Below are 16,829 nucleotides of genomic sequence, written 5' to 3'. Positions count from 1 at the left end.
CATCAACCAATTACAAAAAGCAGCTTTACTGGGAACAGCCTATATTCTGCGACAATATCTATAACCATTGACAATAAAATTCAGCCATCCCAGGACCTTGGGAAGGACTTGATGTCTGGATAAAACAAACCAGTCAATAACACCTGTCTGACTGTGTAAACAAGTAATAATAATAATAATAATATGGTGGGACCATAAAATTGAAACAGTTGAAGAAAATGAAGATGTAAAAATATTATGGGACTTCCAACTACAAACAGACAAACATCTGCCACACAATACACCAGATATAACTGTAGTCGAGAAGAAAGAAAAACAAGTCAAAATAATTGACATAGCAATACCAGGGGATAGCAGAATAGAAGAAAAAGAAATAGAAAAAATCACCAAATACAAAGATCTACAAATTGAAACTGAAAGGCTGTGGCAGAAGAAGACCAAAATAATCCCAGTGGTAATTGGCGCCCTGGGTGCAGTTCCAAAAGACCTTGAAGAGCACCTCAACACCATAGGGGCCACAGAAATCACCATCAGCCAATTACAAAAAGCAGCTTTACTGGGAACAGCCTATATTCTGCGATGATATCTATAACAATTGACAATAAAATTCAGCCATCCCAGGTCCTTGGGAAGGACTCCATGTCTGGATAAAACAAACCAGTCAATAACACCTGTCTGACTGTGTAAACAAGAAATTATTATTATTATTATTATTATTATTATTATTATTATTATTATTATTATTATTCAGCCATCCCAGGTCCTTGGGAAGGACTCGATGTCTGGATAAAACAAACCAGTCAATAACACCTGTCTGACTGTGTAAACAATAATAATAATAAAGTAAACCTAATTAAAACCAGATTTACAAATTAAAAACCTGCTAGTGTTTTTAAGACTATTTTTAAGCTTCCCTAAAAAGATTTTAAATGTTTCTTTAAAATGTTGAGGGAGGGAGCATAGCGAAGTTTATCTGGAAGGGCATTCCAGGGACAAGGGGCCACAACCCAAATGATCCTGTCTCTGGTCCCCACCAATTGGATCTCAGTCAATGGCAGAGACACCAGCTGCACATCAGATGAACAGGGGAGGGCCCTGGCAGATCCATATGGGTGAATGAGGTCCATAAGAGCATAAGAACAGCTCCTGCTGGATTGGAGCCAATGACTATCTGGGCCAGCATCTCATTTCACACAGTGGCCTCTGAGAAGCCTACCAGATGCCTCTGACAAGCCCACAGGTGAGGGCATGCCCTCTCTTCTGCTGTTGCTCCCCTGCAACTGGTATTAAGAGGCATATTGCCTCTGAGCCTGGAGGCGGCCTATAGTTATCCATCGAGTTAACAGACAGACAGCAGGGGGAGAGTAACTGGCCCTATCCACCCCCAGCACAGTACCTCCAGTGACTGTTGTTGGTGTCTATCTTATGTTTCTTTTTAGATTGTGAGCCCTTTGGGGACAGGGTTCCATCTTATTTGTTTGTTATTTCTCTGTGTAAACCGCCCTGAGCCATTTTTGGAAGGGCAGTATAGAAATTGAATTAGTAGTAGTAGTAGTAGTAGTAGTAGTAGTAGTGGTGGTGGTAATATCCTGTCCCAAAAATGCATAGGTCAAGACAAGTACTTTGAATCTAGGCCAGAGGCAAATTGGTAACCAATGAAAGTCAACCTTTCACCTCAGGAAAAGCCACAGCATCATTAGAAGCAGTTTCCCCACTATAGCCCTCATACTTCTCTCACCTTAATCAATGCTTCCAGATCCTGTTGGGATACACAGTTGTGCTCCAGAAGGAATTCTGCCTTGTCATTGGCTATTCTGCTCTTCTGGCTGCTTTCTTCTGGCTGCTCCAGGGCTCGGAACACCAGGCCTCCAGTAACCAGGTAGGCAACAACCACAAAGAAGATGGCGACCACTGTTTTCCACTTCATAACTGTCTGCAAACCCTGTGAGGGGGTTTCCATGCTGGCAATCACAGTTGTCCGGGGGGAGGAAACAGAGAGTCGTGGTGCCGACTGGTGCCCGTTAGTCTTATTGGTCTCAGGCTCACACGCTGAGGGAACAGCTGACGGAACAGCTGACGGAACAGTCACTACAATTAAAAATGAAATGGATGTGTTAAATCTCTGTGTGGCATCATCATCATTGTTTTAATTTCTTTTATAGTCACAATTCTAACTTTGTAGAAACATACAGTGGGGGGTGGGGGGAGGGCTGTCCTTAGAGAGCCGTGACAGGGTGCGGGGCCCAAGGCAGATCAGCCAGTGCAGGGGCCCCTTCCAGTTAATTCTAATGGGGGTTAAAAGAGCGGGGCTCACAGCAGTCATCCTACTTGCCGTGCCCTAAGGACACCCCGGGGAGGTGCTTGTAACTTTCTCACAGTAATAGTACAGAAATATTGCTGCTTTTCCATTGCCTTTATGGCAAAAAGAGTTGATTCTAGATTATCTAACTTGAACACCTCCATAACAACTGTTCTAGAATATTGCCCAGTAATTGCTGTGTTAAAGCTGGAGCTTATGAATTAAATAACTTCTTTCAAAATCAGATGACATTTCAGTTTTTCCCTGCTACTACAATACCAGATCTTGTTGTCAAGAATTCCCAGTCCTTTCCATCCACTTGCACACACTCAGCATAGTGGTTAGAGTGTTGGACTAGGACCGGGTAAACCCAAGTTCAATTCCCACTGGGTGACTCTGGGCCAGTCACGTATCTCTCAGCCTAAGCTACCTCACAGGGTTGTTGTGAGGATAAAAACAACCATGTACAGCGCTCTGAGCTCCTTGGTGGAAGAGTGGGATATAAATGTAAAATAAAATAAAATAAACTTTCACATAAGACGTGAAGTGCTAGCTTCAGATGTCTTCAGTGTATTTGGTGGCACATTTCCACACTTGTAACATCAAAGGACATATATATATAGTTAGTTAGTTAGTTAGTTAGTCTTGGGATTTTCTTAATAAAAGGCGGGGTATAAATTTAACAGTAAATTTTATATATATATAAAATTTACTGTTAAATTTATACCCCGCCTTTTATTAAGAAAATCCCAAGACGGCTCACAATAAAATTTAAAAACAAGATTATAAAGATTATAACATTGTGACTTGTTGTCACAATGGCTCCATCATATCAACTGATGAGCATATGTTGCAGAATGGATTGTAGAAGACAGCTCACATTTTCTATGATTGCCCTCAAACATCTGAGAGCACGCTGGTGGGAAGAAAAATAGCCTCAGTTCAAGAAAAAAGCCCCACCTTATGAGAAAATAAGTATATTCCTGCCAGATCAAACCAAAGGTCCATCTAGACCAGCACACTGTTTTCAACAGTGGGCATCCAGATGCTTTCCAGAAGTAGGGCATGAAGGCACAAGCAGGGCATGAAGGCAACTTCTGTCTTGGGGGATGGGATTGTAGTTCAGTGGTGGAACATCTGTTCTGCATGCAAAAGTTCCAGGTTCAATCCCTGCTATCTCCAGGTAGGGCCGGGATAGACTCCTGCCTGAAACCTTGGAGAAGTCACTGCCAATCAGCGTGCACAACACTGAGCTAGATGGATTAATGGTCTGACGGTGAGAATACGCTAGCTTCCTATGTAGGGATGTGCAAAATGTTTCAGATACAAAATGTTTTGTACCCAAAACAGCCCGTTTCGGGTGTTTTGTAGACAAAACAAAACACCCATTTTCCAGATCCAAAAGTTTTGTAGGCATAACAAAACATCCCTGTTTCAGCTACAAAACATTTGTTGGTTCAGACCTCCATTTTGTGGCGATCTCTGAGTCAGTCTTCATTTTGTGTTTGACATCTCTGAATTTCCTGCCCTTCCAGCCTTCTGATCGGTGACCTAAAGCATGGGCTGACCTGTTGATGATTCCCTCCTTGTTCTCCATTGGCTCTTCTGCCTCTTGACTCTCTTTACTGACCCCACATTGGTCAGGGAAGGGTCGAGGAAGGGGCAAGAGTGGGGGGGGAGTTCAAGGAGGGGTTTTCAATTCATTCAGCAAGTTAGTAGTCACCACTCTGCCTTTCTGCCTCATTGAAGAGAGAGAGAGAGAACTAGTTTGCAGCATTGCATGCCTCAAGTTGCCATGATGATGTGATGCCATTGCCTATGCCTGCCTGCCTTGTTGCCAGCCTGAGCTCAGCCTGCCACCCTGCTATGGCTACTGCATGCCAGCCTGGGAATGGATTCAGGGGCAGAAGAGTGGGTTGGGTGGTAGTGCCCCAATGGGTGCTTGCCAGGCTGCCACAACCCAGATTCCAAAGGAACTGGGCAAAGGGCTGATTATTTGTGATGTGTTAAAGTTTATGCGTCTTTAAGATTTCCCCCCATAGGGAATAATGGAGGTTTCAGCAGCCCCATAACTCCACTTGGGGGACACTGGGGTGGCCCAGAGTGAGTGGTGGTGTATTATTATTATTATTATTACATTTATATCCCACTCTTCCTCCAAGGAGCCCAGAGTGGTGTACTACATACTTGAGTTTCTCTTTCTCTTTCACAACAACCCTGTGAAGTAGGTTAGGCTGAGAGAGAAGTGACTGGCCCAGAGTCACCCAGCTAGTTTCATGGCTGAATGGGGATTTGAACTCAGGTTTCCCTGGTCCTAGTCCAGCACTCTAACCACCACACCACACTGACTCTCAATGGTTGGCACTCTAGGTGTAGTGCACATAGACTGCCAACCACTTCCATTCCTTGCTAACCCATGGGGTACAGGGTTCTGCTGTTTCTGAGGTGTTCTTCTGAGTGTGGATTCTATGATAGCAAATGAGATTTTCAATGAGACACTATGAATCCACTCTCATCTGCTATCAGAGAATCCACACTCAGAAGAACACCTCAGCAACAACAGAACCCTGTACCCCATGGGTTAACACTGTATGTGCTCTACACCACCACTCACTCTGGACCACCCTGGTGCCCCTCAAGTGCAATTAGGGGGCTGCTGAAACATCCTTCTTTCTCTATGGGGAAGACCCTTAAAGACGCGTAAACTCCATTAAATCTTTAGAAATCAGCCCTCTGCCCAATTCCTTTGAAATAATTCTGGCAGCTTCCTTGCCCCCACTGGGTACTACCACCCACCCTACTCTGCTCTGGGCCACCCCTTATGCCCCCCCCCATGTGAAGCTATACTTTTGCTAAAATCTCCATTATTCCCTAATGGAAAAATCTTAAACTTCAAAAATTCACCAAAAATCAGCCCTTTGCCCAATTCCTCTGAAATTTGGGTGGTAGCTTCCACCCACTGGGCACTACCACCCACACCCACTAGTTTTGCCCAGGGCCATTTTTTAAAATACAAAACATTTCAGATTTGGATTTTGCAATTTTGAACAAAGAACAAAATTGGGGTGTTTCGGGTTGGCTGATTTTGAACAAAGAACAAAATGAGAGTGTTTTGGATTCAGGCCAAAAATAAAACAAAAACAAAATGCACAACCCTATTCCTATGGCAGCTTTCCCCCACCAACTGATATTCAGTTTCAGATTAACACTGCTTTTGAATGTGGAGGCTGCATTTACTCATCGCAGCTAATAAGAAATATCCCAGTAAGAAAACTCACTTGCTAGTTACTATCCCATCATCCTCACCTCCACTCTGAAGGGAAGCAAAGGGGAAACATCAAATCAAATCAACAGCAAGCTACATATGACGTGGGAAATTCATAATCAGATATCCCTCCCCCCCCCCAAAAGCTTAAAAGCAATCATTGATGGGGAAGGAACTACTGGTGAAGGAACTGGATTCTTTTTCCTCATGCCATTTGCCCTATCAAAATTCCCCTCCCCTCTCCAAAGCATCTATTAGCCCCATTGAGGTGGGGGAGAAAAGTATGACAGGCAAAATGATGATTCCCCTTGTCTTGCACACAGATTAAGAGATGATCAATTAGTTAATACTTTGCAGAATAATGATATCAGGAGCCAAGAAGGTCATGTGGTTAATGTCTCAGACGTGGAGTTAGAAATCCAGATTTGAGGCCAAAACTTCCTTGTTCTGCCACAGAGAGTCAGTGCAGTGTAGTGATTAAAAGACAGGGCTATGAGCCATAAAGTTTCCAATTTCAGTCACTGCCATGAATTTTCTAGGTCAAATATGTTCACCGTTTTTCAAGTGGGAACCTCTTTGGCAGAACACCTTAAATGTAAAAGCCATTTCTCACCATTCTGGCCGCCGTGCAGTGCTGCACTTTTCTCAGCACCAAGGAGGCTCTTTTAAGCGAAACTGAGCCCTGTCAAGCCCCTACTGCCATCTTGGCAGATGGATATATAGCACTAGCAAATGTGGTCCTTCCCAGAGCTTTCACCATAGAGCTCTATGGGGAAAACGCTGGAAGGACCACACTTCCCAACACTTGGTGTGCACCTTCTGATGGGGTGATGAGGCTCAACAGGGCCCCATTTTCCTTAAAGGAGCCCCTCTAGTCCTGGGCAAAACTCAGGGCTGCTCGAGGGAACAATCGACGGCATGTGATGCCAAGGGGGCTTTGTGGAGCATTCAGATACGGCCAAAGCATCACACAGGCCTAATAAACCAATAAGCACTTAGGGATGATGGGAGCCGCTACTGGCTCCTGGGCACTGCAATGAAGAATATTGCACTAGGTGGTCTTAGACAAACAGCTCCTCTCTCTGCTTCAGCCCTCCAAGCTGCACTACAGGGACAACAATACTGGGCTACCTTGGAAAGATGTTGAGGCTATTCTCACGACCGCTGGTAAACGAGCTAAGAGAGCCCAGGCAACTTTCCAGAGGTTGTGTACTGCAACGGGAGTAGCACAGCTCCCTGCAGCAAACCCCTCTAAATACCACCACCCCCGGTTAAACAAGGTTAGCGGAGCAAGCGCTCTGCTAACCCCATCTTCCTGATCATGAATCGCCACGATGCAGCTCCGTGCCGCGGCAACTCAAGAGGAGACCCCTGACCGGGAGGCTCACCAGAATGCCACGAGCACTCGTGCGGGGCATTCTGGGACTTCCAGGGGCCGGGCAGCCCCCGATCCCCGCCACCCCAACTGGCTCCGTGATGCAGTCAGTTATTGTGTGGGCAGATGATCCGGTCACCCAGGACTAGCACCATGATCATCCATGGGGAGAGCGGACCAAACCCGTTCACCCCGCCAAACCCTCATTGGCTCTCCACACTGCTCGTGTAGAAAGCCTCGTCATAAGGATTGCTGCAATGATGTCTCTAAAAGTCCCTACAGAAATGCTAAGTATTATTATTAAGAAGTTTTATATACCGCTTTTCAACAAAAGCTGTTAAAGCCATTTACACAGCAAAAGGAATGAGACGACAATTCACTGTCCCAAAGAGGCTCACAATATAAAAACAAACACAAGGGAGATACCAGGATCAGCCACAGGGAGGGATGCTATGCTCACCTGACCAGATAGTTGCTATCCCCCTGCTAGATGAGAGAGCCACCACTTTTTAAAAGGTATCTCTTTGCCCAGTTAGCCGGGTGACCATCTGTTAATAGGGAAGCTAGCCCTAAATGAGCTAACAGTGGCTCATCTGAAGCGCAGAAGGGCTGACTCAACTTACGAAGCTACCTTCATCAGATCATTTGGTCCATTTAGCTCAGTATTCTCTACACAGACTGGAAGCAGGTTTCTAGAGTTTCAGATGGGGGGAAAGGTATTCCCTGTCCCTATGTGAACATGTCAAAGATTGAACCTGCGACCTTTTGCATGCAGAACATGTGCCCTACCACTGAGTTACGGCCTTTCCTCTACATTCTCTGAAGGTGCTATCTCCACCTGCTGTCCTTGACAGAAAGATGGAGCCAATAAACACAACTTGTACTACATTAACAACTAAGGGTACAATACAGATCTCTTAATATACAGGGGTTCTGACATTGACTTCAATGGGAGAAGGATCACAACAAGAGGCTCTACTAATGACAGCCATTCACATCAATACACAGAGTTTGAGACTTTGACTTGGAGCTATTATTAGACGCTGTCTGATAATGCCTAAATAATACAGTCTCCAGAGTGACCCTATTAGTTGGGAGCCATGAGAAAAATGGTGTCAGAAGTCAAGGATTAATCTGCACATACAGGATGATGTTTCCGATAAATGGCATATTACAATTCCCTGAAGTATTACATCATCTTTCAGTGTACCTGGCTTAGTTACTCCCAGAAAAGTAAAGGAGATTATTTGCTGTTTCTTTTTTTATTACACTCAGACACTTGAGCCTTGCATGTAGAAAAAGAAGAGGAGATGTCCACTTCCATTTTTATTTATTAATGGCCAGGTTTGTCTCTTCTAAAGAGCATTTTCTCTTCACATTGGCTGACATCCAAAACAAGGAAGTGCTGGTGCAGCAAGAAGAGGAGACTAACAGCCAGAGGTCAAGAAATGTTGGTTCAGTTTACCAGCCAGACAAAATATTTCAATCGTCAGGATGGTTGGTACATTACTTGGCAGGACTTTTCCACTCATCAGGCAACATTTTTCACTTGTCACAGACTAACAGACTAGTGAATTTCCAAGCCCTGCTAACAGCATTAAGAGAGTAAGACAGAACAAATTTTGATATATGTCCCTGAGGGCTGAGCAGTATTGGTGGAGTGTATAACAATCACTATATGATAAAGGCCTTAACCTGTTTTATGATCTTCTAACCCAGGGATTTTCAACCTTTTTAAATAAGTGTACCCCTTCTGTCTCAAGACTTCAGTTCATGTATCCTATTATATCCACATACATTTAAATGACAGTTATGAGACAGGCTACTGTTAAGTTATTCATGCATGCACCATTCAGGAAGGAGGTGGGCAATGGGAGCCCCAGAGCATGTGTGCCTTCTGTGCTCCCTTAATCTGGCCCTGCATTTCACATACCCCCATGAGGCTTTAGAGTACCCCTGAGAGTTTATGTACCCCTGGCTGAAAATGCCTGTTATAGCCGGCCAGTCAAATGTTATTGTTAAAACCATAGGATGTGAACAAAAAGAAGAGATCTCTACAGAAAAAGGAAAAAACACACACAACTGACATCCTGATTACAGTACTTAGTAGAAGTCCTATCAAAATTAAGTGGTCCTTTAGAGCAGGCTTCCCCAACCTGCGGCCCTCCAGATGTTGCTGAACTACAACTCCCAGCATACCCAGCCACAATAAATTGTGGCTAGGAATGCTGGGAGCTGTAGTTCAGCAACATCTGGAGGGCCGCAGGTTGGGGAAGCCTGCTTTAGAGTAATACATAGGTAGTATTACTGAGTAACTTGGTCTGGATGTCAACCATTAAGTTCAAAAAGATTGCTAAAGAACTCAGAAAAATTACTTTAAATGTCAGTAAACGTAATAACCCATCACATTTGCGGATTACAATAACTATCTATCACATAAAATAAAATAAAATTTTAAAGGGACATTTCACACCTCCTAGAGGATCAGCAAACAAGGGTTCTGTTTTCAGCTGCGGAAGCCAGCAGTAGCCAGTGCCCTTCCCTCTTTCGGGGTCCCAAGGACATATGTGCCACTCCCCTTGTCCAATTACAGCTATGCCCCTGAGAGTCCTATTTCAAAGCTGGCAGAATATGTTCCATGGCCCTGGTCCCAGTTAGCAAATGGGCAGCTGTCTTCTACGCTCATTGCAGTTCTGAACAGTCTTCAAAGGCAGTCCCTCTAAAGCAGGCCTGCTCAACTTAGGGGCCCCCAGCTGTTTTTGGACTACAATTGCGATATTTCCCAGCCACAGTAGCCAATAGCCAGGGATTATGGGAGTTGTAGGCCAACATCTGCAGGAGGGTCGAAGTTGAGCAGGCCTGCTCTATAGACTTTATATTGAAAGTACAATGCTCAGCGGGAAATGACTTGCCTAGCAAGCCAGAGGTTGCTGGTTCAAATTCCCACTAGTATGTTTCCCAGACTATGGGAAAAACCTATATCAGGAAGCAGCGATATAGGAAGATGCTAAAAGGCATCATCTCATACTGCGCAGGAGAAAGCAATGGTAAACGCATCTATTCTACCAAAGACAACCACAGCGCTCTGTGGTCACCAGGAGTCAACACCGACTCAACGGCACACTTTACTTACAATGGTCAGCGGTGGAGCCTGGGGCCGCAACCCCACCCATCCCCATGCACATTAATTAGAACATCTGGAAAGCAGCAGTCGCAAGCAGCGGCTCCTTTTTCAAACTACTTTCAGCTATTAACTAAAAATGACCATCATCTCTCTAAAGCATTTTGAGTTTTTCAAATCGATCTTTCCCGTGTCTGCTTTTCCCTGGATGACATTTTTTCATTTGTGTGTTTGTTAACTTATCATGAAAGGGATTTAATCTCTCTCATTAGAGACAATGACAAATCTCAGTTTATGCAACACACACATTAAATTGGCAGATCTTCATTCCACAAAGGGGATTTGCCAGTGTTGTGACATAGACCTTTTCCCAGTGAGAGAATGACACTAGGGAAAGGTATGATCCTGCTTGTTTGGAGAAAGCACAGTGCAGAGAGTCAGCAGGCATGATCAAGCTGCCTTAAATGTCAGCATTTACACTCCTATTCATTTTGCTTGGTTTGGTCTTTATGGATCACCTCCATACATAAAAGGTACCCAAGGCAATGTACAATAACATATGTAAAATAATTTTTAAAAATGTAAAATGATACATTCCTAAAAACAATCATGCAAATGACACTTTCAAACAACAAGCACACAAGGCAAGGAGGAGAGCTGGTCTTGTGGTAGCAAGCATGCATTGTCCCTTTTGCTATGCAGGGTCCACCCTGGTTTGCATTTGAATGAGAGACTACATGTGAGCACTGTAAAATATTCTTAGGGAATGGGGCCACTTTGGGAAGAGCATCTGCATGCTTGCATGCAGAAGGTTCCAAAACTGAAATGTCAGCAGCAATTAAGTTCACCAAATGCTAATGCTTTATGCCAAGACTGCACAACTTCAGCCCTCCTACAGATGATGGACGACAACTGCCATCATACCTGACTATTGGCCACTGTAGCTGGGGATGACGGGAGTTGTAGTCTAAGCTGGAGGGTTGAAGTTGTACAGTCCTGCACTATCATTATGGTGACTATGAAACAGAGGACCTCTGACATTTTATTCATTACATTTATAGAACATCCCATCCAAACTCTGGGGGGTACACAAGTTTTAAAAGACATAAAAAACAAACACCATTTAGAACACGCTGCTCAAAACAACATAAAAACAATTCTAAAACAATTCAAAACCATTTAAAACCAATTAAAATACTTAAGAACAATTTTAAAGCCTTGGAAGTCCAGGCCAAACAAATAAGATTTCAGTGCTCTCTTAAAGGCCAACAGCAAGCCTAAACTGAGGATATCTGCCCGGAGTGCATTCCATAGGCCAGGAGCAGCTACAGAGAAAAACTGGTTCTGAGTTGCCACCAGACCTACCAGTGGTAACTGGAGATGGACCGCTCCAGATGACCTCAATGTGCGATGGGGATCATACAGAAGAAAGTGCAAGGAGCCAGCTAAGTCAGGGGGGCCAGGAGTGTAGACTGCAGAGGCACTTTGCCTGGGTTCTGACATCAAATCTGAGCTCACAAACCAGGAAAATCCTGAACCTAAGACCCCAGAGCCTCTTAAGCCAGGACTCCGAGACACTCCATCCACTGAGCCAGATTCCACAAAGGGGACAGCATTCTCACCCCAAGGACTTCATAATACAGAAAGTCCACTTGCCAACTCAGAAAGCACACCTGGCAAGAACTAGCAAAGAGACAACCAAGTGCTAGATCTTAGGCCAGAGTGTCACACTTTTAAGGCTCTCAGTTTCCCAGCCAGGGGTGGAACTTGGGAGGGGTCATCAGGATCCCCATCCACTGTGGTTAATAGCCAGGGATTATGGGAGTTGTAGGCCAACATCTGCAGGACGGCCGAAGTTGAGCAGCCCTGTGTCAGAACAAGTTGTCTGCTGGGAGCTGTCCAAGGTCCTAATATCTTGCCTGACCCTAATTGCTATCCTGACCGATGGAGCTAAACTGCAGAGGTCAAGGTACTGTGTGCTTTTACACAATGAGTGGGGGGGGGGCTTGAGCTGAATCAGGACGGTAATGTGGAGGAAAGAGACTACTGTACAACATTTTGTCCCCACTGTGGTCCAATCTCCACTGTAGAGAGCAGGTCCTGTGGTAGCAAGGATGAATTGTCTTCTTTGCTAAGCAAGGTCCACCCTGGCTTGCATTTGAATGGGAGACTACATGGGCACTCGAGATATTCCCCTTAGGGGATGGGGCCGCTCTGGGAAGAGCAAGAAGGTTCCCAGTTTCCTCTCTGGCATCTCCAAGAAAGGGCTGAGAGAGACTCCTGCCTGCAACCTTGGAGAAGCTGCACCAAGCTGTGTAGACAATACTGAGCTAGTTGGGCCAGTGGTCTGGCTCATTGTTTATTTATTATTTTTTATTTAAAATATTTCTATACTGCCCAAAACTTGCATCTCTGGGTGGTTTACAATTAAAATCATTTAAAACATCAAATCAATTAACAATTAAATCATTTAAAAGATTAAAAACATTTAAACTCCGGTATTAAAATTATTTAAAACTATAAATCTAATTAAAAGCCTAGGTGAATAAATGTGTCTTCAGCGCCTTTTAAAAAGTTGCCAGAGATGGGGAGGCTCATTTCAACAGGGAGCGCATTACAAAGTCCAGGGGCTGCAACGGAGAAGGCTCATTCCTGAGAAGCTGCCAGATGTGTTGGCGGCAGCCGCAAGCAAACCTTTCCACATGATCTTAGCAGGCGGTGGGGCTCATGGCGAAGAAGATGTTCTCTTAAATACCCAGGGCCTAAGCTGTTTAGGGCTTTATAGGTAAAGACCATCACCTTGTATTTTGCCCGGAAACATATTAGTAGCCAGTGCAATTCCTTCAAGACAGGAGTAATATGGTATCTCCTAGTGACCCAGAGACCAATCTGGCTGATGCATTCTGAACTAACTGCAGGTTCCGAACTACGTACAAAGGCAGCCCCACATAGAGCACATTGCAGTAATCCAGCCTAGAGGTTACTAGCTGATGTACCCCTGTTTTGAGGTCATTCATCTCAAGAAATATACACAGTGGTGTATCAGCCGAAGCTGATAAAAAGCACCTCTGGCCACCGCCTCAACCTGGGACACAAGGGAGAGGTTCGGATCCAGAAGCACCCCCAGAATGCGTACATGTTCCTTCCAGGGGAGCATGACCCCATCCAGAACTGGCAGATCAAAATCATACCCTGATACCCCGAGTTTCAACCGCACACAATAAGTACCTCCGTCTCGGATGGCTTCAGCCTCAGTTTGTTATCCCTCATCCAGCCCATTACTGCCTCCAGGCAGGCATTTAGAGAGGTTATGCCTTCTCCTGATGATGTTGACATGGAGAAATAGATTTGGGTGTCATCACCATACTGATAACACCCTGCACCAAATCTCCTGATGAATTCATGTAGATGTTAAATAGCATCAGAGAAAATAAGGAGCCCTGAGGGACACCATAGGAAAGTTCAGATTTTGAAGAACAACAGTCTCCAAGAGACACCATCTGGAATCTGCCTGAGAGGTAGGAGTGGAACCAATGCAAAGCAGTGCCTCCCACCCCCAATCCCCTCGGACATTCCAGAAGGATACCATAATCAATAGTATTGAAAGTCGTTGAGAGATCCAAAAGGACCAAGAGAGTCACACTCCCTCTGTTAATTCCCAATTGGAGATCATCAATCAGGCTGACCAAGGCAGTCTCCACTCCATAGCCCGCCCGAAAGCCAGTCTGAAATGGGTCTAAACAATAAGCCCCTTCACAACCCTGAACAACTGCGCCAGACATGAACTTGCCAAGGCAATACAGGAGGAAAAGAATTGCTTCTTTGCCGCACATATCAACTGAGCATATATCATCTATGTAATAATCTGTCGGATTCGAGTCAAGTCTTCCTCCACTTGCGCTCTAATCATCTACCTCGCCACTTTAGCCCCCATAGTTCTTCTGTTTACCAAGGGCCCAGTTTCAAAGAGGGTCAGAGATTATGCTTAGGAGCGATCGTGTCCACTGCCCTGGTGAGTTGATTATTCCAATTCTCCACCAGAATGTCGACAGGGTCACCAGCAGAGCCAACGCTAAATCCCTCCAAAGCTTCTTGGAATCCTATTGGATCTAGTAGCCTTCTCGGACAGACCATCTTAATGGGGCCCCCGCCCATGCGGAGGTGGGACGTGGTCGTGAGTCCAACCTTAACCAGATGGTGGTCCATCCACAACAAAGGGGAAATCACAGGAGTCCCCACCCACAGAACACCACCCTGTTCAGAGTCAAAGACCAGATCAAGTGTGTGACCTGCAATATGCGTCGGCCCCGAGACCACCTGGGATAGGCCCATAGTTGTCATGGCGGCTATGAACTCCTGAGCCGCCCTGGACAAATTGGTCCCAAAGTGAACACTGAAGTTCCACAGCACCAGAAGCCTGGGAGACTCCAATGCCAGGCCCAAGATCAAGTCAGTCAGCTCAGTTATGGACTCCATCGGGCAACACGGTGATCGGTACACCAAGAGAAGTCCCAGTCTATCCCTGGTCCCCAAACTTAGGTACACACATTCAATATGGTCAGACACTTTGACAGGGATCCTGGCAAGGGAGATGGAGTTCTTGTAGACCACAGCCACTCCAGATCCCCGCCCACTTCCCCTCCCCTGCTCCTCAACAGAGTACCATGGAGGAAGAAGCCGGGACCAGACTGGACCACCAGCCTCCCCCAACCAAGTCTCCATAAAAGATACTAGATCAGCCCCTTCGTCCAGAATCAAATCATGGATGATTTCAGGTTTATTCTGGACCGACCTGGCATTACAAAGGAGCAAGACAAGGCTCTGTGGGTGGTTAGCATTGCTTTCCAAGGTCAAAGAGCTGGCAGGACAGCCAGAAGGGGAGACAGCAATTAAGTTTCTGATTCCCCTTTCCCTGCAATGGCTTGCTGGCTAGTCAACGTTATTTCTTCTATTCCCCACCACCACTGGAATAGCTGCCCCATAATCAGTGGATATACCCCCTGTCTCCCCATCTACAGACAGACCCAGACACATTGAAACTCAACTCACCTAAGATTTCAAAGAGAAGCCCAATTATAATATCCACCCTCCTTTACACACCGACAAGGGACCTTGAGCCAAACAGCCTGGCCCTCACCCTCATTATCCCCCGAAGTGGCTCCCCTCCAAAGGGGTGACAGGCAGCATTCCTATACAGCCCAAAGCTAAGCAGGTGACCCAAGGAACTGCTGAGTCACCCAGGAACTGGTCCCAATCCAGCGTGGTGTAGTGGTTAGAGTGCTGGACTAGGCCTGGGGAGACCCGAGTTCAAATCCCCATTCAGCCATGAAACTAGCTGGGTGACTCTGGGCCTGTCACTTCTCTCTCAGCCTAACCTACTTCACAGGGTTGTTGTGAGGTGAAACTCAAGTATGTAGTACACCGCTCTGGGCTCCTTGGAGGAAGAGCGGGATATAAATGTAATCATCATCATCATCATCATCATCATCCTGCACACACTCCCCAAAGATGTTGCACAGAGGCAGCAGGCACCAGCCCCACAGGGGAAGCAAGAGCAGGCAGTTAACAGCAGAAGGAGCCCACAGCACCCACCTGGTCCCTCACCCCAGGCAGCACTGGATGGGAAGCGGATGGACTCTCCCTCTCCTCTATAAGGCAGCTTTGTATGTTCCTACATAATACAGATTAGAAGGAGCTGAGATTGCTATCTGTTCCGGAGGGAAGCTTTCACTGGTGCCAATCATGTTATGATGATGATGATGATGATGATGATGATGATGATGATGATTTTTACATTTATATCCCGCTCTTCCTCCAAGGAGCCCAGAGCGGTGTACTACATACTTGAGTTTCTCTTTCACAGCAACCCTGTGAAGTAGGTTAGGCTGAGAGAGAAGTGACTGGCCCAGAGTCACCCAACTAGTTTCACGGCTGAATGGGGATTTGAACTCGGGTCTCCCCGGTCCTAGTCCAGCACTCTAACCACTACACCACGCTGACTCTCCACATTACCATATTGCACATTCCCCCAACCCCCTACAGTAGCAGCCAATTATATCAATATGAGGAGAGAGAAACACGCAATGTGATGATGCCATGACATAGGGTGGTGATCCCACAAGCTACGGGGAAGAATTCAGCAAGAGATGTCATTTCTGGCAGCATCCCCATGCAACAGTTACTGTGTGGTTCTATCTTGAGCCTTTGGAGTACAGTTGATTCCCCTCGCCCTTGTTTTTATATTTTCTTTTCTGTGTGATCCGAAGGCCCTTTGCCAGAAGTTGAAGGCGGGAGTGATGAACTGTGACCCTCCAGCTGCTGTTGGCCTACAATTCACCGTGGCTAGTAGCCATGGAACATGGGAGTTGTAGGCCAACATCTGCGGGAGGGCTGCAGTTTGACACCCTGGTCTAAGGGATACATGTCCTGGTTTTCTTTTTTTGTATGGAACAAAAAGAATAGCAATAGCACTTACATTTATATACCGCTCTATAGCTGGAAGCTCTCTAAGCGGTTTACAATGATTTAGCATATTGCCCCCCAACATTCTGGGTACTCATGTCAAAAATACTATGCAACATAGGAGTGGTTTTGGAAATTATTTCTAAATTTAATGGAAAACATTTTTTTTAATTCATTTGAAAAACTGCAAACTCCTAAATGAACCTGCCTTATTATTAAGAAAATCATTAGAGACCCAAGACTGGGTGCTCCCACATTCTGAGCTGAGATGTGTGGGATAAGGCCTTCTTGATGGTGTCTACCTCTG

General features: G+C 45.5%; 1 protein-coding gene across 2 annotated transcripts in view; it reads right to left on the bottom strand.

Annotated features, from left to right (window-relative positions):
- Positions 1 to 16,829, bottom strand: part of KCNK10 (potassium two pore domain channel subfamily K member 10) — a 137,396-nt gene that overhangs the window by 79,452 nt on the left and 41,115 nt on the right. For both annotated transcript variants that reach the window (XM_053276640.1, XM_053276649.1), the window contains one exon: positions 1,739 to 2,088. In XM_053276640.1, the coding sequence (XP_053132615.1) occupies positions 1,739 to 2,088 (350 nt within the window). The remainder of the gene's footprint in view (positions 1 to 1,738; positions 2,089 to 16,829) is intronic.

This window comes from Hemicordylus capensis, chromosome 1 (assembly GCF_027244095.1).
Source record: "Hemicordylus capensis ecotype Gifberg chromosome 1, rHemCap1.1.pri, whole genome shotgun sequence".
NCBI lineage: Eukaryota > Metazoa > Chordata > Lepidosauria > Squamata > Cordylidae > Hemicordylus > Hemicordylus capensis.
Note: the sequence above shows the minus strand (reverse complement) of the source record. Positions and strands in the feature narration are given on the sequence as shown.